The sequence below is a fragment of the Cucurbitaria berberidis genome (genome assembly GCF_010015615.1).
Source record: "Cucurbitaria berberidis CBS 394.84 unplaced genomic scaffold K460scaffold_2, whole genome shotgun sequence".
Classification (NCBI taxonomy): Eukaryota; Fungi; Ascomycota; class Dothideomycetes; order Pleosporales; family Cucurbitariaceae; genus Cucurbitaria; species Cucurbitaria berberidis.
In genome coordinates this window covers 2,379,316-2,400,779 of record NW_024468936.1, presented here as the reverse complement: position 1 = coordinate 2,400,779, position 21,464 = coordinate 2,379,316, and the positions used below count along the sequence as shown (strand labels likewise).

At 43.0% G+C, this 21,464-nt stretch overlaps 7 protein-coding genes across 7 annotated transcripts; 3 read left to right on the top strand and 4 right to left on the bottom strand.

The window, feature by feature from the left end:
* Positions 1–236: 236 nt before the first annotated feature.
* K460DRAFT_363834 (24-dehydrocholesterol reductase-like protein precursor) lies at positions 237–2,399 on the bottom strand. The gene has a single exon (XM_040932895.1). The coding sequence runs from the start codon at positions 1,958–1,960 to the stop codon at positions 467–469; it is 1,494 nt and encodes a 497-aa protein (XP_040790358.1). The 5' UTR covers positions 1,961–2,399; the 3' UTR covers positions 237–466.
* Positions 2,400–2,679: 280 nt separating this feature from the next.
* Positions 2,680–3,814, top strand: K460DRAFT_374783 (thymine dioxygenase; the record flags this gene model as incomplete). Its single annotated transcript, XM_040934699.1, has 3 exons — positions 2,680–2,733; positions 2,787–3,402; positions 3,453–3,814. The coding sequence occupies 3 exons, from the start codon at positions 2,680–2,682 to the stop codon at positions 3,812–3,814; spliced, it is 1,032 nt and encodes a 343-aa protein (XP_040790357.1).
* Positions 3,815–3,973: 159 nt separating this feature from the next.
* On the bottom strand, positions 3,974–6,475 carry K460DRAFT_403116 (glycoside hydrolase family 20 protein; the record flags this gene model as incomplete). The annotated part of the gene is made up of 4 exons (XM_040936594.1): positions 3,974–4,684; positions 4,740–5,109; positions 5,158–5,761; positions 5,890–6,475. The coding sequence occupies 4 exons, from the start codon at positions 6,473–6,475 to the stop codon at positions 3,974–3,976; spliced, it is 2,271 nt and encodes a 756-aa protein (XP_040790356.1).
* A 65-nt stretch (positions 6,476–6,540) lies between these two features.
* On the bottom strand, positions 6,541–8,182 carry K460DRAFT_363829 (uracil-5-carboxylate decarboxylase). Its single transcript, XM_040932894.1, has 2 exons — positions 7,115–8,182; positions 6,541–7,066 (listed from the first exon to the last, which is right to left on the bottom strand). Exons 1-2 carry the CDS (start codon positions 8,040–8,042, stop codon positions 6,906–6,908), a joined length of 1,089 nt encoding a protein of 362 aa, XP_040790355.1. The 5' UTR covers positions 8,043–8,182; the 3' UTR covers positions 6,541–6,905.
* A 191-nt stretch (positions 8,183–8,373) lies between these two features.
* Positions 8,374–9,117, bottom strand: K460DRAFT_403114 (uncharacterized protein; the record flags this gene model as incomplete). Its single annotated transcript, XM_040936593.1, has 1 exon — positions 8,374–9,117. One exon carries the CDS (start codon positions 9,115–9,117, stop codon positions 8,374–8,376), a length of 744 nt encoding a protein of 247 aa, XP_040790354.1.
* A 500-nt stretch (positions 9,118–9,617) lies between these two features.
* Positions 9,618–13,432, top strand: K460DRAFT_307363 (catalytic subunit DNA polymeras-like protein delta). The gene is made up of 4 exons (XM_040930064.1): positions 9,618–10,135; positions 10,186–10,563; positions 10,610–12,426; positions 12,474–13,432. The coding sequence occupies exons 1-4, from the start codon at positions 9,743–9,745 to the stop codon at positions 13,231–13,233; spliced, it is 3,348 nt and encodes a 1,115-aa protein (XP_040790353.1). The 5' UTR covers positions 9,618–9,742; the 3' UTR covers positions 13,234–13,432.
* Positions 13,433–19,774: 6,342 nt separating this feature from the next.
* Positions 19,775–21,343, top strand: K460DRAFT_352868 (PQ-loop-domain-containing protein; the record flags this gene model as incomplete). The annotated part of the gene is made up of 1 exon (XM_040931680.1): positions 19,775–21,343. One exon carries the CDS (start codon positions 19,775–19,777, stop codon positions 21,341–21,343), a length of 1,569 nt encoding a protein of 522 aa, XP_040790352.1.
* Positions 21,344–21,464: the final 121 nt, after the last annotated feature.

The following is a 21,464-nucleotide window of genomic DNA, read 5'->3' as shown; positions in this document are numbered from 1 at the left end:
TGCAAGTCTTGAGCTGCACTATGTAGGTCCTTTCCCATTCACTCTCAACTAAATGAGCCCCAGCAATGACTATTTTAGTTAGTGAAATCATGATTCGAGTAAACCTGAGCTACCAATTTTGGGCGAGTTTAACTGCCTGCCATTGTACAATGTACTGAAATTACGCCATTTTTTTCGATAATGAGCAGCAGGATGTTGCATTATGCGAGGAACAGCTGCTTGGAGTATTTTAACACCGTTACCACTTGTTGTCCAGGGAATTTGACAGAGCTATCATTCCTGTTTACCGCAAGTCAAATTGGCTCCTTACATGACAATAGAGATCACCTTTTACCAGGGTTGCCACGCAACTGCACGAGCAATTCGTAAACATCTAGAATATCGCAATCCTCTCGTGTCTTATTAACTCTTAATGTTACATACTCACACAACTGTGTCTTCTATACACTGCTAGAGTGTACATACATCACTCTCTCCATCTCCACGTCGAATTGCGATGGGCCATGTAGTCTTTACTTTGTATCGCCTTCCAAATCCCCCAGAATCCACTAAGCGGCCAGATACCCCTCAATCGCAAGCCCCAGTCCTTCTTCGCCATGGCCGTATATTTCTCAATGTCAACATGCACCTTATCATATACACCAGGGAACGTCTCCGCATTGTACTTCTTCCGTAGCCCTTCATGCCATTTGCGATCGAATTGTGCCCAGAATTCGTCCTTGTTGTAGTATGTATGTGCATACAACCACTTCATACCACCCATTTCACCTAGAGTGTTCTCGAGCGCGCGATTCTTGCGAAGGTACTCCTTCGGATCTTTCGGCCCAAAGCCCCACAGCCCAATGTTTAGCATCTGGTCATCTTTCAGCTCGCCTTTGGTGTGAGGGTGCATTGTAGGCTGCTCGCTTTGTTTCAGAGGACATAACCAGATTGGCCAGATGTTGAACGTCTTGTCGGTATAGTCGATAAACTTCTCGGCCTTTAAATACGGTAGGGCCATGTCTTGCACGATATAGCGTGTTGCAATACCCGAGGCATGCAGAGCGCGATACAGCATTCGTGTGTGCAAAAAGTCGTCTAAGAACCACCGAGTGTACTTGTTGAAGGGAAAGCGCATGTAGCCGAATGCCGAGCGACCAACCCAAAAGCCCCCGCGATCGTAACGAAACATATACTCGGCGAGCGGGATGTACTCAACTACTGGCGCTGTGGAGGCGCGGGTTGCTGCTTCGACATGCAGATAGAACCATGGGTCCCAAGGGCTGCTGAATGTTTGCGGCTTCGTGTTCACTGGAAGCTCGTCGGTCATCTCGCCCGTAATAATTGCGCCATGCTCTTTGCTGAACAATACGCCATCCACGTAGTGATTTTTATCGCCCTTCCCACCTTGCGTCTGCTCTCTGACTTCCTTGACCGCCTGAGCAACGCTACGCGTGGGATAGTACGTCGTTTTCACATACTTTTTGGCCCGAATAAGTTTCAGATTGACCAAGGTCGTAACACCCAGTGTTCCTACCGCACCCGCAGCTCCTCGAAATAAATCTTTATTCTCCTTCTCACTTGCCTTTACCACCGCGCCATCCGCTAGTACCATCTCCACTTCGTTGATTGTGCGATCGAAGAAACCATATTTGAAACTACTGCTCTCGCCCGCGGTGCCTGCATACCCTCCTCCTACAGTAATGCCAGGAAACTCCATGACAACAGGCGGCACGAGGCCATGAGGAAGCGTGGCCTCTACGAGCCGATCCATGGGGACATTTGGTTCTACAAGCGCAGTTTTATTTTTCTCGTCAATGCTAACAACATTGCGGAGAGAGCTGATGTCGACAACGCGCCTTTTGAGATTCGGGCGTGTGCTGTTGGTTGAGCCGTGTGAGATGCGGAAGGGCTCTTTGCGCGTGAAATATTCCTTGACTTTAGAGGCAACTTGGCCTACGATACGCTGATGCCGATCCATGAACAGTCTCTCTGCTGCTTTGCTGAAAGGGAAGAACGCCGATAAAATGCAGAAATGCTAACAAGACATGATGATGCTACAATGCTGCTGGAGATGGCTCAGAGATGGATTGGTTGGTGTGTAGTCGACAGGAGTCGAGTTTTCTCCGATGCGCTAACCTTCCCTCGCACTAGTGTCGGCTTGGTCTCTTCGTCGGAAGATGCGGGCGTTTTACCTACACTCTCCTCTACTCTAGCTCGATGGTTTGGTAATCTCGGTAAAGCGACTTCATAATAGACTGCTGCATATACATGCCTCTTCGTGTAGTATTGTGACCCTTTGTTACCTCTTTGTTGTGTTGATGTAGACGGGAATCGCAAAGATCAAACAGGAACTAACTACACGATAAAGTAGAAAACACAAATATGTAGACTAAACCATCAGAATCTTAAAAGTTGAAATCGACTGTCGGGCTGTCGGGCGAACTTGTCACGATGTCGCCTTGGTGTTGAGCTCTACCCCACCATTAGCCTTATCGCTCATGCAACCACATCCCTCCTCGTGTGCACCTTCCGCCTACGGCATGACCCCTCGTGACAAGATACCTGGGCATCTTCCCATGCTCGCGCCATGGCGGAGATGGCCGCTGAAGCGTGAATTGCGTTTATCGCCTGATGCCTGTCGTCGGCCTCGTACACTTATTCACGACGCGCCGCAACCTCTAATAAGCCTACGTGACAATGGCAGAGATCACGGTGGATTCCGCAGTCTCGCAGGATGACCTAGTCATTCCAGTACGCATCCATTTTGGCCCCTCGCAGCCTTTGATTCCTTTAACAATGTCCAGCTCATAGATTTCTCCGCCTTCCTTTCTGGCAGCCACATCGCAAGAAAACAGACCGCCGACGCTGTCCTCCATGGTTTCCAGAACTCGGGCTTCATCTACCTCAAAAACCACGGTATATCGCCCTCTGCCGTATCCACCGTCTTCTCGCATTCGGCAAAATTCTTCGCCCGCCCCAAGGAGCAGAAGGACGCATTAGCATGGTACTCGGCCGCAGCGAATCGTGGCTACACTGCGCAGGGCCGCGAGAAGCTCGTTGTGTTGGAGGAGACAGGAACGGAGGCGGAACTGCGAAAAACCGTGCCAGATCTGAAGGAGAGCCTGGAGATTGGACGGGATGATCAGCCTGAGACGCCAAACATGTGGCCCAGCGGGGATGAGCAAGCGGTAGAATTCAAGAAGGAGATGTTGCGCTTTTTTGAATTGTGTAAGGGCCTTAACATACAAGTCATGCGAGCGATTGCACTGGGTATGGGTATCGAGGAGAGTTGGTTCGACAAATTCACGGATGCGGGTGACAACACGCTGAGACTGCTGCACTATCCTAGCGTGCCCAAGTCCATCTTCAAGAGAGATGATGGACACGTACAGGTCCGGGCAGGCGAGCACAGCGATTACGGTAGGGATGTGTACGCTGAGCACTGAAGCTAGCTAGCTGACACGACTCAGGCTCGATAACCCTCCTCTTTCAAGATGCGCGTGGTGGTCTACAAGTGCGTTCGCCAAAGGGTACGTTCGTCAATGGGACGCCCATCGAAGGCACTATTGTCGTCAACGCTGGCGACCTATTAACGCGCTGGTCCAATGACACAATCAAGTCGACAATCCACCGCGTCATAGAGCCGCCGCCAAAGCCAGAGGACGCAGACAAGGATGAGTACCCGCCAAGGTATTCAATAGCATACTTCTGCAACCCCAACTACGACCGAATGATTGAGGCGATACCAGGGACATTTGAGAGCACGGGAAGGAATTATGAAGATGTGACAAGCGGGGATTATATCATAAAGAGGTTAACGGCTACGTACTAGGGTCTGAGAAAACAGAACGAAAGCTTTCCAAATACACAGACATCACTCACTGGGTACACTGATACTAAAGTGGCATGGGATGGATGATCATCGAGCATGCAATGCTATGTCACCCACTACTTTGCACATTCCCGTTTAGCCATCTGGACCCTATGTTGATTAAATGAATGCCACCAGACCGAAAAGCAGACCAACCAACCCCGCCCTACACGCCACTAACTTTCCTGCTGCATTCTCCACTGGCGGCCCAACATAACTATCATTGCCATTCTGAGACAGTCGCGATCCCACGCCCTCTTCAAGCTTCAGCCCATCAATACCACCCTCAATCTTCTCCAGTGGGGTGACAAGCGCCATCTGACTCCAGCTAAACAACGTATTGCGACCCCCAAACACGAAAACTTCGAAACGACCCGCAAACTCTTCGTTCACCCACACACGACTGCCATTGCCGACATCCGTTTCGATACGCAGTGTTGCGGGTAAAGAAATTGTGACGGGCTCATGTGATGATGTGGACTGATTGGTCCATATACGGCCTGGATGGCCGGGGTCGTGGCCATCATGTTTGGAGACAGAGCGTAAGGGATATGGGAAGTTGTCCGCGGTGGTGAAGATTAACGTCGTGGTGTTAGGACTGCTAAAACTGATATTCGCAACTAAGGATAATGAAGTGTCGGGCCCCCAGAGGGTAAATGGCGAGGACACGTTAAGTGTTAATGTGTAAGGCGGTCCGTACGAGCCTTTGCTCAAGAGTGTACTTGTGGGATCCAGGGATTTCCGTGTCCATGAAAGCAGTGGTGAGTTCTGAGAAGGCTGCTGCGAAAAGGGTAGTCTTCGATCAAGGTTCTGTCCAGGGGCCTTAGACGCCTAATGAATGGTGAGGTTAGTAGAGTATTGCCGTGTGAGGGAGAGACATACATACCAAAAGCGCGATACTCTCCGCCAGTTCCTCCACTTTAATCTTCGCGCCTCGTTTTCCCGCCCAGGAACGCGCTGCCATCACGGGTATTCCTTCCCGCATGGCATAGTACGCCTCCAGCTGCGTCGTAGAATCCTGGCCATTGTCATTCCATGCAGCTAATATAGCCCCTTTGTTCCCGCTCGCACCTGGCTGAAGCTGCTCTGTTGTGTTAATCGGGTTGAACAGCGACGGATCCCACTGCAGACCTGGAACATTGGCAAAGTTCATGGTGCGCGTTACATTGTAAAACTGCGGATATCTTGCTGGTAGTATAGGCATGTGGTCATTCTTGAGGCTCATGTACGCCCACCAGTCCTCGGAGTTGATCAAACTGTACCCGGTACCCTGAAGGTCGACAGGATCTGATTGCCCGAATTACCAGTGCTGAACAATAATCTCCTTGGAGACTTCGAGATTCACAGATGGCTCATGTGTGCCCCATATGCGGATGCGCTTCGCCGATGTCGTGTTAATGAACGTGGCCATTTCGTTCACGAAATTGATGTAGTCGTCCGCTAGCTCAGAGTCGTACTCGTCTGCACCAATATGCACTTCCTTGGTCTGAAACCAAGGCAAGAATTCTGCCCAGATAGCCTTGACTGTTGGAATTGCATCCGGATGGCTCAGGTTTAGTAAGTCCTTCTTTACCAATGCTAGTTCAGGCTTCCACTTTGTGATCGCGAGGGCGTGACCAGGTGCTTCAATCTCGGGCACTATAGTGACACCTCGCTGCGCACAGTGTGTCTGCAAGCCCTCGAAGTCGGCGCGGGACAAAGTTTCATTTCGGCGTTGAATGAGTCCTTGCAACTCTGTGTTCTCTTCCGGATACAGGGAAAAATGCGAGAAGACTTCGGACCAGGTATCATTGTGACCGCGATTCAAAGGGTAGTTGTCGCTGGAATGGTAATGAAATTCTGAAATCTTGAAGAATGAAGCGTACGTGCACAGCTCCTTTAGGAGATCAGGTGCGTACCATTTCCTTCCTGCATCGAGCTGGTAGACCAGGGGGTACCAAATTAGTGCAAGCTCACAAGAGAATAATTAGGTACCTGAAGGCGTCTTGTAGGAAATGCAACTTGACGATGATTTTGAAGGCAAAAATAAAACGTACCTATTATGAGGTAAGCGAATCCTGCAAAGAAGGGAATGCACATTGTACCGCGGAGACCTACCATATACCCGCGGGTTGCATACGCAGGTGTATCTACTGCTCGACCAGGTGAAACCGAGCCATTCGAGATCAGTAGTTCTTGGAGAAGGGTTCGTGTGCCCCAGAACAAGCCTCGCGCCCCGACCCCGCCAATATACACCCTCCCATCAGTGACTTCGATTTCATACCCTTCTTCTGTGACACGACCGTTCTCATAGATAATCTGGTCCCCACTACCCCTAAATCTTCCTAGTAGAATTCCGGTCGAAGGAAGTTCATCGACTTGCACGAGCGTCCAATCTCCACCAAAGAGCGCTGAGATGTCGCTGCGGAATGTTTCCGCGAATTCATGGGCGGTCGGTGGTATTAGTGTCAGACCCTCTGTATCTCTGACATTTCCGAAAGACCTGTCAATATAAATCTCCCTCGATGCTTTGCTCAAGGAGAACCCGGAGTTCGTAGAGTTACTGCCGACCCACTGCACAGGTGGGAGTGGCTGAAGAGCACTAACAATACAAATTAAGATCGAAAAGAATCGTAGCGCCATACCAAGGAAAGGTGAAAAGTAAATTCGATGGCTACACGCTTAGAATGGTGGGATCGTAGTACTTGTACTCGTTCATAAGTTATGGTTGTCTAGCAAGGATGTCACCAGCCGTATTTATTCCGCCCCGCATGCTCATACCCCGGTCAATGCAACCTTCGTGGGAATCAAGCTTAACCCTTACGTGACGTTGCAGCGAGGCCGTCTAGATAAGGCTCAAATAGCTAGCTAGGTCATAGTGGATTTTTACTTTGAGCAGACTACCGTACCCTTTCGCACGAAGCCAAACCAATTTCATTGAGGCCCAGATACCTCTAGGCTCTTGCACATACAGTCCATCGAAGTACTTGGTAGTACCCTTTGTACTGGGGCATGTAACATGATCCACAAAAGTTAAAGATGTAAGATGAATACGGCTAGGGTTTCTTCACGTCTAGTCAAGCCGTAATATCCGGGTCGCATTTCCGCCAAGTACACCATGTGCCTTCTTCTCATCCCCAGCAAGCGCTTTCGCGATAGCCCCGTAGTTCGCTGTGACACTGTGCCATTCACTGGCATCTTCCTCTAGCGGTGGAAAGAATGGATGATCCGTACCTGCGCCGCGTTAGCATCTTGCTGGTCATGTCAACCCTGTTTACATACCGAACAACAACCGATCAGACCCTGAGGCTTCGAGAGCAGCCTTCAGTCCAACCTCAGAGTAGATGACTGCATCGAGATAGATATTCGTTTTCAAGATATCCCACACATCCCTACGCTTCTCCGTCTTGCCAAGTTTCTTCAGATGTCCATCATGTAATATACAGGACTCAATACGACCAGCCAGGAAGGGTAGTGTACCACCTGAATGTGCCAGCAACACGTTGAGTTTCGTGAATTTGTCCCATACACCACTAAGCAGCATTCTGGTTACCGCAATAGTCGTCTCCAACGGGAAGCCTAGTGCTAAGGGGAGCACGTGCCCGTACTCGCTTGCGCGCGGTCCATATACGGAAGATGGAAGGCCATAGTGAGGGTGTAAGAATATGAGTTGCTGATGCTTCTCCAGTGCTGCGTATACTGGGTCCAGGTTCGTATCGTCAAGCCCCTGTCCAAGCCCGGACGTGCCCATTATCACACCCCTTGCGTATTTTAATGTGTCTAACCGTTCGATTTCGGCGGTTATAACATCAGGTGATGCAGAAAGTGGTAGCGTACCGAAGAAGTACAGTCGTCCGGGGTATTGCGAGCATTGATCGTTCACATCGTCGTTGATCTTCTGTGCTGCTTCGCCCGCTTCTTCAGCAGGTAAGAAGTCCAGCCAGGGGTTGGCTAACGAGATCACGGATTTGTCGATCTTGTGGAGGTCCATAAATGCTATCTTCTCTCTGATGTCGTAGTATTCAGTACCTATTGGACGACCGCGTGAGGTCGATGGCGTTGATGGGTCATCTTCGCCAGGTAGAATGATGAGGCGCGCAGAGTCAGGTGCATCAGGGAATGTGCGAACGTATGGAACGGTCGAACGTGACCGCAACAGCTCCATGTACTTTGGAGGGTAGACATGGGTATGAATGTCGACAATAGACATAGCGGCGGTTGGGGCCGACTTCGCGTGTCAAATCGGGGCTTTTCGTGGTCAGTCCAAGCCCTATTGTATCTGTAACAGTCGAAAGGAAATATGAGACTTCTGACACGCAAAGAGAGTGAACGACGAGGATGGGGTCGTCGTGGACTTTTGACGTGGCGGGGTAGCTTGGAGCGACCTCGAATGTCCCACTCTTAGGCCTATCATCCCACCTTCCTCAAACGGCAAGAAGCTATCGAGCCGCACCATCGGAGATGACAGATGTGCCAATGATTGCGGGGCGCTTCATTCTACGGTACACGTCGAGTTGCGTTGGGTGATCTACGAAGTACCATCAAACGCCGGTCCTCAAAAATACATTCGGCGGCTTATCCCTCGCTTTGAACCCTTCATCCACTTCGAACACAATATCGCCCACACCTTCATCCCTGAATCCCAATCTTCGGTAGACCGCTCTGCCCATAGCACTTCCCTCCGTCGTGCATTCCAAATTGCCTCTCCTCTTTGCTTCTCGCAAGCCGGCTTCGACCAGTTTGGCTGCGATGCCACGTCGCTGGAACGCTGGGTCTACGGCGCAGAGATCCAAAGTGAAGACAGCAGGTGGACTATGGCCCGAGTCGGATGATGAAACCTCGCGTATATACTCGATGCGTCGTTTCCAGAGTGAGCGGAACATCTGCGTTGCAAAACGCTGATCCTGCTCATCAAGGTCCTTGACTGCTTCTGTCATGTCGCCGGTAAACGGATCACCGCAGCCTTCGACAAATGATAATTGCTTCCATACGGCCAGGCCAACAACTCTCCGCTTGCCCTGATTTTTCGGGTCCGGCAAGGTAGCCTTCAAGTATAGGGAATTGGGATGTCCGTCCTTGTTGGTTGTGATGGACCGCCACTGCTTGATCAAGTTCAAGGCGTTCTTCTCCTGTCCTTCTTCCGTATCCCAGCCAGGGTTCATCAGCATCCAGACGGCATCATTCGTCTGGCGACCGAAAGCTTCGGAGACACAGTGGTTAGCTTGCCTCAGGTCTAGCTCATCCTCGACGGGCGTGATGATCACGTCTGTTTGGTTCGTCGCCATGATTGGGGGATCGTGCTGGATAATGGTTGTGTCAACTAGTGGCGGCGAGAACGGGTGACTAGGGTCGAGATTGTGTTGCTGAAGGTTAGCGATCCCGAGTCAATTGAAAATGCTCGATATGTAATGCTTAGGCCAACGCTTACCGTAAGAGGCCTGAATGGCTCGCTCGTCCCGAGGTCGGCTGATCTTTGACACATTGTTGGAGGTGGAGACGCCTAGCGAGATGCTACTGTCAATGCGATACGGATGATTATGCAGTGAGATCAAGAGACTCTAAAACTTCAAGACCTTGATGACGAATGAAGCATTCCCAGTTTCCTCCAGCATTTGATTACTTGTCAATTACCTGTCAAAAGCCCGACGATATGACACAGGTCAAGACAGACATGTGAACTGGTGGCTCGTGACTCGTGGCTTGTGGCTTGTGGCTTGTGGCCCGTGTGGCGCGGCCCATTAATCACGTACAGGGATGGCACAAGCCAGTGACGCGGTCGCGCTTTCCCAGGGCCGCGTCTCACTCCATGTACTTTCGCGTTTGCTCCGCAGAACATCAACAATCCTCTATCAAATTCGACACAAGACATCCTTCCTCTTACCTTGCGTCTTGTATTCAGCCTATCCGAAGATGCCAGGTACCGTTACAAGGACGCCGGCGAAACGCGCCCTCGCCGAAGCCTCACACACCCGCACCAACCTACTGGCTTCGCCCCGCTCTGCGAAGAAGCTGAAGCTGGACAACGGCAATGGACACAGCAGGCCGCCAGTCAAGAATGTCAATGGCTCTTTCAACTCGAGTCAAGTGGGGCCGAGCCAGTTCGAGGAGACGCTGGAGAAGATGACGCAGGATATGGAGACGTTGAAGGGAACAAACACAGAGAAAGACCAGCAATGGCGGCGACCACCGCTATCAGATGACTTCAATGAAATGACACAGAAGCTCGTCTTTCAACAAATCGAGGCTGAAGAGGGCGTCCTGAGCGGAGGCCGGACCACCGTGAAACTATTTGGCGTAACAGAGGTACAGTTTCTCACAGACGACTGGAGATCAGGCTAACCGCTGTGTCATAGGATGGTCACTCTGTCCTCCTCCACGTTACGGGCTTTCTTCACTACTTCTACGTTGCCGCACCGATCAACTTCCACAAAGAGGACTGCCATCCCTACCAGGTCTTCCTCGAGAGCGAGTGCCAGAAGCAGTTCAATCAGCACTCAGCCGTCATAAACTCAGTCCAAATGACGATGAGGGAGAATATTCTGCGCTTCCAAGGAAACCAGAAGAGTCCATACCTAAAGATAACCGTCAACGACCCGAAGTTCATCAACCGCGTGCGGACCATGGTACAGAAGGGAGGTGCCAATTACAAGCAACTCTGGCCTTCCCCTGAAAATGGTATTCTGACATTTGACAACATCGCCTATGTGCTCAGATTCATGATCGATACAAAGGTATGGCTTCTTAGACAACTAGACAAGAGTGTTGCTTACTTTTCAGGTCTCTGGCATGTCATGGGTTGAAGTTCCGGTTGGCAAATACAAGATGATCAACCCTCGGGACCGGCACTCCAACTGCCAAATCGAGGCGCAGGTTCCTTATAGCGAATTGATCGCTCATTCCTCTGACGGCGAGTGGGCGAAGCTCGCTCCCCTCCGCATCCTTTCCTTCGACATTGAGTGCGCTGGCCGCAAGGGTATCTTTCCAGAAGCGAATGTGGATCCAGTCATCCAGATTGCAAACGTTGTAACAAGGTACGGTGAACCGAAGCCATTTGTCAGGAACGTCTTCTGCTTGGACACAGTCAGCCCTATTGTCGCGACGCAGATACTCTCCTTCCAGAATGAAGGAGACATGCTCATGAAGTGGCGCGACTTTGTTGAAGAAGTCGACCCAGACGTCATCATCGGTTACAACACGTCCAACTTCGATTTCCCATATTTGCTTGATCGGGCGAAGCATCTCAAACTTCCGAAGTTCCCTTACTGGTCGCGACTAAAAACGGTGCAATCCAAGGTTGAGAGCTCCAACTTCTCGAGTAAACAACTAGGCAACCGAGACACAAAGACCGTCAACACGAACGGCCGTCTGCAACTTGACCTACTTCAGCTCATTCAGCGCGACCATCAACTTCGGAGCTACACGCTCAATTCTGTTTGCGCCCACTTCTTGAAGGAGCAGAAGGAAGACGTGCATCACAGCATGATCACCGAACTTTTCAATGGCGACTCTAATTCCCGAAGACGATTGGCTGTCTACTGCCTGAAGGATGCTTACCTACCACAGCGATTGCTCGACAAGCTCATGTGCCTCGTCAACTACACGGAAATGGCTAGGGTCACAGGTGTACCATTTAACTACCTGCTTTCCCGAGGACAGCAAGTCAGATTCATCAGCCAACTGTTTCGTAAGGCTCTCGACCACCAACTCGTTGTCCCGGACCTCCCGAACCAAGGTGACAGCGGCGATCAGTATGAGGGTGCAACCGTCATTGAACCAAAACGCGGTTACTACAAGCAGCCTGTTGCGACCCTCGATTTCGCCTCTCTGTATCCCAGTATCATGCAAGCGCACAATCTTTGCTACACAACCTGGTTAGATAAGCAGACGGTGGAAAAGCTTAAGATGAAGAAGGATGAAGATTACATTGTCACTCCGAACGGCGACATGTTTTGTACTGCCAAAACTCGGAAGGGTCTCTTGACCAATATTCTAGAGGAGTTGCTTGGCGCGCGTAAGAGGGCAAGAAAAGAGTTAGCAGTCGAGACGGATCCGTTCAAGAAGGCCGTGCTCAACGGTCGTCAGCTGGCGTTGAAGGTCAGCGCAAACTCTGTCTACGGTCTCACAGGTGCTACTAATGGCAAGCTACCCTGTCTTGCGATCGCTAGTAGCACAACCAGTTTTGGTCGCCAAATGATTGAGAAGACGAAGGCGGAAGTTGAGGCAAAGTATACCATTGCCAACGGCTACAGCCATGATGCAGAAGTCATCTACGGTGACACCGACTCTGTCATGGTCAAGTTCGGTACTTCGGAGCTAGCGGAAGCGATGAAGTTGGGAGAGGAAGCTGCCGAATACGTATCTTCCAAGTTTGTCAAGCCGATCAAGCTCGAGTTCGAGAAGGTTTATTTCCCGTACTTGCTCATCAACAAGAAGCGTTATGCCGGTCTTTACTGGACAAACCCCGACAAATGGGACAAGATGGACACGAAGGGGATCGAGACAGTCCGCCGTGACAATTGCCGGCTGGTGCAGACAGTCATTGAGACTTCGTTGCGCATGTTGCTCATTGATCAAGACCCGGATGGCGCGCAAGAGTAAGGAGTTCCAATCCATCCAGGAGTCCATGACTAACATTGATCAGATTCGTCAAGGAAACCATTTCAGATCTGCTGCAAAATAAAATCGACATGTCCAACCTCGTCATCACCAAGGCGCTAACGAAACAAGAAGGCAAGGACGGCACGGGTGGTTACGCGAATAAGCAAGCACACAAAGAGCTCGCAGACCGCATGAAGAAGCGTGACGCTGGTTCTGCGCCTGCTCTCGGCGACCGTGTCGCGTACGTTATGGTGAGGGCTGCCACGGGAGCCCGAAACTTTGAAAAATCCGAAGATCCACTCTACGTGCTCGAACACAACCTTCCTATCGACACGCGATACTATCTAGACAATCAGCTTGCGAAGCCGCTGGGCAGAATCTTCGAACCGATTCTTGGGGAGAAGAAGGCAAACTCGCTCCTCACAGGCGAGCACACGCGTTCCATCTCGGTTGCCGCACCTACGATGGGCGGGCTGATGAAGTTTGCAAAGAGGACGGCAACGTGCATGGGCTGCAAGAAGCCACTGACGGCCGCGCATGAAAAGGATGGGGCTGTTTGTGAGAACTGCCGGCCCCGCATTGGTGAGCTGTACCAGAAGACGCTGAGCAAGGTCAGCGAGCTGGAGGTTCGGTTCGCTAGGCTGTGGACGCAATGTCAGCGGTGTCAGGGCAGTATTCATTGCGAGGTCATTTGTGAGTCGAAAGATTGTCCGATCTTCTATATGCGGATGAAGGCGAGGAAGGATGTCGAAGATGGTGGGAAGGAAATAGTGCGGTTCGACAAGGACGCTGCGCTCTGGTAGCGGATGCATGAGTTGCGGTGGGACATGCATAGTGGATTTGGTATGGAGTGTTTGGCGTTGATAGGCGGATGGATATCCAAATCCTGTCATACTGTGCAACGTTGCTTGTTCCTTTGCGCGAGGCGGTTTCCTCTTTGCAGCGTATATGTATCTTCTAGACATGTAATAGTCATTATCCAAACTCATTGAGCTGTTGCACAATTCTATGCATTTGGCCTTGAAGCTCATTGAAATATAGGTAATAGGCAAGTCATTATGATGAGGCAATGTTAGTGATCAGCAGACGTCCGCATGCATTACTCATTGCACCACACTCCAACGAGATGGTAGATGAAGTCCCTAGAGCATCGGGCGCTGGGTCCTGAGATGGAATATTGAACATGACGTCACTACACATGTTTGGCTTGGGGCCTGTTCGGTGCCCTCTATTTCAAATAGTAAGTTTAGGCCTATTTTAAGTGTAGTATTAAGCTAAAAGCAGCTAGTAGTACGTGTAGCAATTTAGCCTAAATAAAATTAAAATTAAAAAGTTTATTTAGTATTTAAAAATATTAGTTTTATTTTATAGTACTTTATATTTTTTTATAGTATATATTATTAACTTTACTATTACTAATATAAAGCTATTAATACTTGTTTTAAATTTTATTTTATAATATATTATATTAAAAATATTATTTATATTACTATTATTAAGCTTATAACTTTTTTATAAGCCTGTTTTTTCTATAACGCTATAGCTGCTATAGTTATTATTATTATTATTATTATAATACTATAGTCTAGCAATGCTGCAATTATATTAAATAAAAGTAATAAAATTAGCTTTTATAAATATTTTAATTAATAAAGTTGTATATAGCTACTATACAAACTTTAAGTATAAAAAAGAAGTATAAAAATATATTAAATATAAAGTATTTTATATTACTTTAATAATTATTATTATTACTATTTTAAGCTATAAATTAAAGTATAATACTATTAAAAAAAATTAAAAAGTCTAGTTTAAACTTACAAATTAATTTAGCTTTAGTATTAATAAAAATAGTATTATTACTAGTAATTTAGTTATTTTAAAAGTATATTTTAATGCTTATTTAAAAGCGTGTAAGTTTAAATACTAATTTATAAAAAATATTAAGTAATTTTACTAGTTATTTAATAGAGTGCTTGCTACTAAATAAAATATTATAATAATTAAAAAAGTATTTTAAAATTTAAATAAAAATAAAATAATACTATTAATTAAGCGCAATTTAACTTTTTAATTAAAATTTTAATTATTAATAATAAATAAAAGTAATAGTTTTATATCTTTGCAGAAAAGACCTATAACTTAATTAATATTTAAAATAATTAAAAAAGTAAAAAAGTTTATATTAACTAATTATTTTAGTTATTATATTTTTATAATTGCATTTTAATTTAAAGCTTTTATTAATATTATAAAATAAAATTACTAATAAAAAGCAATTTAAATATTTTTATAGTACTTTTTAGTACTTAATATAAAGCTGCAAAACGCTTTAATAAATATATTTTTAAATAAATTTTTTACTAAAATATTTATAGTTTAAATACTAAAAATAAAAAAATAATAAGTATAAAAGTAGCTGCTTAAATAGTTAAGTAAATTAAGTAATATAATTAATTTTAATGCTATAGTAAAGCATTATATATAAGAGGGCAACAGTAATTTAGTTAAAAAAATTTAAGTAGTTAATAATAAAAAAATTAATTAAAATATTAATTTTTTAAAGTGCAAAGTATACTAAAATATTTAATAAATAATAATACTAAAATTATACTAATTAATAAGTATTAAGCTATAGTTAGCTTTATAATTAGCTATAAGTAGCTGCAGAAAGCGTAACTAATATAATAATACTATTTAGTAGCTATTTAAAATAATTATATTTTAAATATAAAATAGCTTTAATATAAATATAAGCTAAATTTATAATTTATAGTAGTTAATTTTATAAAATAGCTAATATAGTAAGTAATTATAAGCAGTTGCTATATAAAACTGTATATTTAAGTATAGTACTAGGCCTAAATAAGTAATATATAATATTTTAACTTTAATATTTTAAACTTTAACTTTTTTAAATATTATATTTTTTTTATTATAATATTATATTTAACTTTATAAATTGCGCCCTATTACTTTGCAATATTTTTTTTATAATAAATTTATAATTTTTTTTTTTTAGCTACTTGCGCTATTATTAATAATATTTATATTAAAGTAATTTTTTACTTTATGCTGCTTTAAATTAATATTTTTATATATATACTATTCTAGCTGCTTAAAGTCTTTATTAATTAAGTAATACTTATTAATAAAATTATAAATAGTAGTAAAATTATATATAAGCTTAACTTGTATTTTAATAAAAAATTTATATAAATAATTAAAAATACGCTAATAATATTTAAAAATATTAAAAATTTTTTTTACTATATTTTAAAAGCTTAAATAATAATAATTAAATAACTTAAACTTAGTTTTAAGCTAGTAATTAATTTTTTTAATTTTTTATAAATAATAGCAAATTCTGCAATATAGCAAAAGCATTAAATTGCTATTAGTATAATTTATATTTACTAAAAAATATTATTTTTTTAGTATTTTAAATTTTTAAAACTTTATATTTTAAAAAATTTTACTATTATATAATGTATTATACGGGCGAGTTGGTTGCCCAGTTAAGTTAGTTACAATGCCAAGACCCTACTAAAATTAGTAATTTTTTACTATTAAACGCGATGCTTTAATACAATAATATACAATTTTTTTAAAAAAAAAATTAAATATAGCTTGCAGTTTAAGCTTTAAAACGCAATATAAATTTTTTTTAATAAAAAGCTACGCAGATTTACAGCGTCTTTTAAATAATACTTAATAATTAACTAAAAAAAAAGTTTTTACAATATAATACTAGGCTTAATAAAATAAAGCTTTTTTTAATAAAAAAAAAAATAATTATTTAGTATATATTCTATTTTAAAAACCGAAGATTTCTGCCCTAACTAGCTACTATAAATAATATAGCTGATACTTTGCTAGCTAAATATAGGTAATTATTTATTAGCAAAAACTAGGCTAGTATATTTATTAAATAATATTTATAGCTTAGTACTAAAACTTTTTAAAAATATAACTACTAAAAAATTTTATATAAAAATTTTAAGCTTGTACAAGGCTAGTTCTAATTTATAAAAAATATAAAAGCTAAGTATAGTATTTAAAATAAAAATATATATAATTTTAATAAAATAGGCTTTATAATAAGCTAGATATTATATAAAACTATTATTTTAAGTACTAACTATTAAAGACAGCCGAAGATAGTACAGCAGAATAATTAAAAATAAATAATAGTAATTTAAAGCATTAATGCAATAAAATAAATTATTTTACTTTTTATTATTTTTGCGGGCAAGAATTACTTTTTAGCTTAGTATAAAAAAAATAGCCTGCTTTATAATTAAGTTATTGCAGTTTCTAAAAATAGCTAAATAATAAATAAGCTTATTTTTAAATAGTTAAAGCACTTTAATAAGCATACTAAAAAGAAAGTTATTAGTACTTATTATTTATTTATTATTAATAGTTATAAAAGCTATATATTAGTCTAATTCTAGCAGTACTACAAAAAATAAAAAATTATTATTTTTTATATACCCCTGCATTTATTGCACTTGCTATAGCTACTTAATATAAATTATTTTGTACTTTTAAAAAAGGCATATAAGTACTAAGCTAAAAAGCTAATGTGCAATAGCATTAATTATATTACTAAAATTAAGTTTTTACTATGCTTTAAATTAGCTTTTAATACTACTATTATAAAAAATAATATTTTAAATAGCTTTAAAAGCGCTAGTTTAGTTTTTTTTAATTTTAAAGCTATAATATTAAAGCTTAATATTTAGTTGCGTATTCTACTACTACTTACTATTAAAAATAATTTTTAAAAGTTAAAAATACTAAGCAATATTTTAAAATTTAAATTTTAATTAATGCTAGTTAAAATAAAGATTTAAAGGCACTTAAATAGTTTTTTTACTTTAATAATTAAAATTTTTAAAAAATTTTTAAAAAATGTAGCTATAATTGCGCACAAGCTTATATTAGTATAAAAAAAAATTATTAAGCTTTAAGCAGCTAATAAGGCCGCTATGCAATAAAAATTATATAAAAAAAAAAAAATATAAAAAAAAAAAATTTTTATAGTAAAAAATAGTTTTTAATTAATAATTTTAAAAGAATTTAGGGCGTATAGTAATAAAAAAAAAGCAAAAAAGCAGGCGCATATTAAAGCAAATAAGCCTTTTTAAAAGCGCTATAAATACTATAATAAAGCTAGGCATAATGCGCAAATATACAAGCAAAAAATAAAAATAATTTTTAAATAAATTAATTTATTATAATTTACTATTATAGTCTTTTATAGTACTATACTATTGTGCATAGTACTAATTTTGGTAAAGTTTTAGTATTATAACTAATTTAACTGGGCAACTAACTTGCCCGTGTGATACATTATAAAGTTTTTTTATTTTACTAATAAGTAAATAAAATTTATATTAAAGTTAATAATAGCAAGCATGTTTTAAGTTAAATTACTATAATAATTATAAAAGTACTACTACTTTATTACTAAAATATATAAATAAAAATAAATACTATTTAAAGCTTTAATATAATTTTTAAAGGCTAGCTAACGCCTTAAATTATTATATATTATAGTTAAAATTTTACTTAATGCTAGTAATATAAGCTTAAAATATAATTTAAGTAATATTTAAAAAATTTTATAAAATTTTTTGCTTATTATAAATAAAATTATACTATATAGTAAAATTAATAAATAGCTTACTTTAATATAGTATTAAGCAATTATTTATACTTATATTTAATATTTTACTATTTAATTCTATAGCTGCAAATATAAAAAAAAATAAAAAGTTTTTTTTTAATTAATATATTACTATTATATACTAACTATAGTTTATGCAGGTTATAAATAAAATTATTAAATATTTATTAATGCAATTAATTTTTAGTATATAATTATAGTAGATTACTTAAATAGTTAGTAACTTATTAATTACTATAATAGTAATTAAAAAATTAAAAATTAGTATTAAATAGTTAATAGTAATCCTTATTATAAAAAGTAATAACTATAATAATAGTAATAACTATACTAGTAAAAATAATAATAATAATATTATTAATAATAATTATTATTATAATTACGTAAAATTTAATAATAGTAACTTAAATTTAATAGTTAAAAGCAGAATATTAAAAAAAAAACTTTTAAAAAAGCCTAAAAAAACAGAAAATAAGTTTTATAAATACTAGTAAAAATATAAAATTATATAATATTATTAGCAAATTTTTACTTTTATTTGTGCTTATTAAAACTAATAAAATACTAAATAAAACGCTATTTTTAATTCTATTTCACTCTACCTGCCAAATCCGGCCAATTTGGTTAGGTCAGCCTAGGTCACCGAACAGGCCCTTGGCCATGTCGCTTATTGCTTCTTGATACAGTATATAAGCGCACAGCTATATATTTGTAATATTTCTTTTTAAAATGGACAATTTGGACACTACTGGTGGTGGAGTATGACGTCTGCACACATGTCTGACGTGAATACTGCAGTGTATCATTCACGGCCAATCTGATTCTACGAAAAGTGATGTCAGGGCAATTGCAGTAGACAATCGGTTCCCGTGTCGATTGCAGGCAGGTCTGGGGAAAGAGAGGGTTTCTGTTACGTTTCCAGGGCGAGTTAGTGGTTGCTGTTGGGTGTCGTGTGGACGTGCACGTGCCGCGGCGGCTCTCGAAGGATCCGATGGCGGAGGAGGGGCGCACATGCAGTGGAGGATCCATGTATTGGAGCCGGAGCCGCTAAAGGATAGATGGGCATGGTAGTGAAGGACTTTGTACAGATGTCACGTCGTATGTCTGTCGCGTAAGACGTGGTTGGTCATTTTTCCATGTCGTGTGAGCTGCGGCGACCAACCGGTCCCGAGGCAGGTGAGATGCATCGCCAAGGCCTGCGAGGTGCGGCAGCGGGCGGTGCTACGGTGGAGAAGGCGCAGCGGCGGGCGAGATAAGGTCTTATCTACTCCGTATCTATCACCCACACGACGCCCCCAAATGTCACACCTGCTCCAATTAGTCCCGCCATGGCTCGTCTAACCGCAGCTTGCGGCGCTAATATGGGTCATCCACGTCCGCCGGGCGACTGACGTTGGCGTTGAGGACTCTGGACGGCTGAGCAGTCGCATCTCTCTTTCTTCACCTGCTTCACCTTGCTATTCTTGATCCTATCCTCCGTTCGAGTACCTAGTAGCACCGAACGACGTTCCACGAGCAGTGAAGGAGCGGCAGAAAGAGAAGGTCATACTCGGGGCTCCTCAAGGCAGCGGTAGCCGTAAAGGCCATAACGAACGCTCTCGCCGCTCTTTTCCACTCGCACCAATACACCGTCCTCACTCGATAGCAGTATGCCACCCTACCTATCGCCGCTACACATAGTCCAACCCTCGGTACCCGCGAACTGCGAGCCTGCGAATGCATTCCTATACCACCTATCAGCAACCTTCCACACCTGCGTCCCTACAAATCTCGCCCTTATCTCCACGCTACTTGGAACATGCAGTATCATATCCTGGCTATTCGCACAGTTACCACAGATATACAAGAACCACAAGCTCAAGTCAACATCAGGCCTCAGCGCATTCTTCCTGGCAGAATGGCTGTTGGGTGACATAACGAACTTGCTGGGATGTCTCTTCACAGGCCAGGCGTCGTGGCAGGTCATCATTGCTGGGTACTACGTTTTCGTAGACTGCTGCCTATGCGCTCAGTGGGTGTGGTACGAGATGCTGCATCACGGAAGACCATTACGCCCTATCTGGGGACGTTGGAACGCTTCTGAGAATGGCAATGCGGGGGCGGGGGCGTCTGGGATGCACCAAGTTTGGAATGGTATGGGTAGTGCTGCGAAAGTGACGCATCCGCCAGAAGACCCCAACAGCTCTACAGATAAAAAGGATGCTACTCCAAGCAGTCCGGGAAAGAACGTGCCGCATTCAAATCCCATGGACACATTCCGGATACCCAATTTCGCGCGATCGCCAAATCCCGGGAAAGAGTCGTGGCAAGATTCACCGTCGGAAACATCGCCTAATCCACATGTGCGTCGAGTGGCAGCATCAAGCTCGCCCATGCCATCTCCGAAAACAGTCTTGTACATTTCTCTCGTCCTGGCTGTACTGTCCCATACCTCAGTCGCAACGCCCGTCAGCCCGCTCGCCCCAGGTGCTTACAGGATTTCCGCACGTTCTGCGTCCTCTGAACCATCTCTCTCCGCCGCTGAGTTTGCCGGCAAGATATTCTCCTGGATGAGCACATTCCTCTACCTTGGCTCCCGCATTCCCCAGCTCTACAAAAACCAAGTACGCAAATCGACCGCGGGGCTCTCTCCTTCCCTCTTCGCAGCTGCTTTCTTCGGCAATCTCTTCTACTCCAGCTCGCTCCTCACGAACCCGTGTGCGTGGTTTGACTACGCACCTGGCCAAGGATCAGGCTGGGTCGGGCCCGAAGGAAGTGTGCAGAAAGATTGGGTACTGCGTGCTGCGCCGTTTTTTCTGGGAGCGGCAGGTGTGCTATTCATGGACGCGGCTGTCGGTTTGCAGTTTGTGTATTTTGGCGACAATGAGCCACGCGGTCGTTCTCTGCTGCCGCGAGACGACGAAGTCATCATCACCATTGACGACCACGGCAGACCTGTACGAAGAAGACTACATTGGCGGCGTGTGAGCGGGTGGATGCGTGGATGGGCGCCCGCTGTTAGTGTCGCTGCTACGCCTAGTGTCAGTCGTGCTGCTACGCCGGTCGATACGCCGAGAGATTTGAGTCCTGCCAGTGTGGGGAGCTCGAGCCAGAGCATACCAATCAAGGCGAAGAGCAATGCCTTGGATGAAGCGAGGGCGCTTTTGGGGACGAGTAGGCATGCGAGTCCGAGGAGTTACGGGGCTGTGGGATCCCCGAGATCGCCTGCTGCATTTTAAGTGCTTGAGACGTTTTATGGGCGTATGCGGTGCATATGTATATGAAAGATGGGCTGCGCTTTGCAGTCATTTGCATTGGGGCATGTATCTTGGGGCGTTATCATTATAGGAGACGTAATTT

Excerpts from the sequence above, each read along its gene's own strand:
- K460DRAFT_363829 (XM_040932894.1), bottom strand. The coding sequence starts at position 8,042 with ATGTCTATTGTCGACATTCATACCCATGTCTACCCTCCAAAGTACATG. Across the intron at positions 7,067-7,114 it reads GTCTGATCGGTTGTTGTTCG|GTACGGATCATCCATTCTTT; the intron begins GTATGTAAACAG and ends AACGCGGCGCAG.
- K460DRAFT_363834 (XM_040932895.1), bottom strand. The coding sequence starts at position 1,960 with ATGGATCGGCATCAGCGTATCGTAGGCCAAGTTGCCTCTAAAGTCAAG.
- K460DRAFT_307363 (XM_040930064.1), top strand. The coding sequence starts at position 9,743 with ATGCCAGGTACCGTTACAAGGACGCCGGCGAAACGCGCCCTCGCCGAA. Across the intron at positions 10,136-10,185 it reads AACTATTTGGCGTAACAGAG|GATGGTCACTCTGTCCTCCT; the intron begins GTACAGTTTCTC and ends GCTGTGTCATAG. Across the intron at positions 10,564-10,609 it reads GATTCATGATCGATACAAAG|GTCTCTGGCATGTCATGGGT; the intron begins GTATGGCTTCTT and ends CTTACTTTTCAG.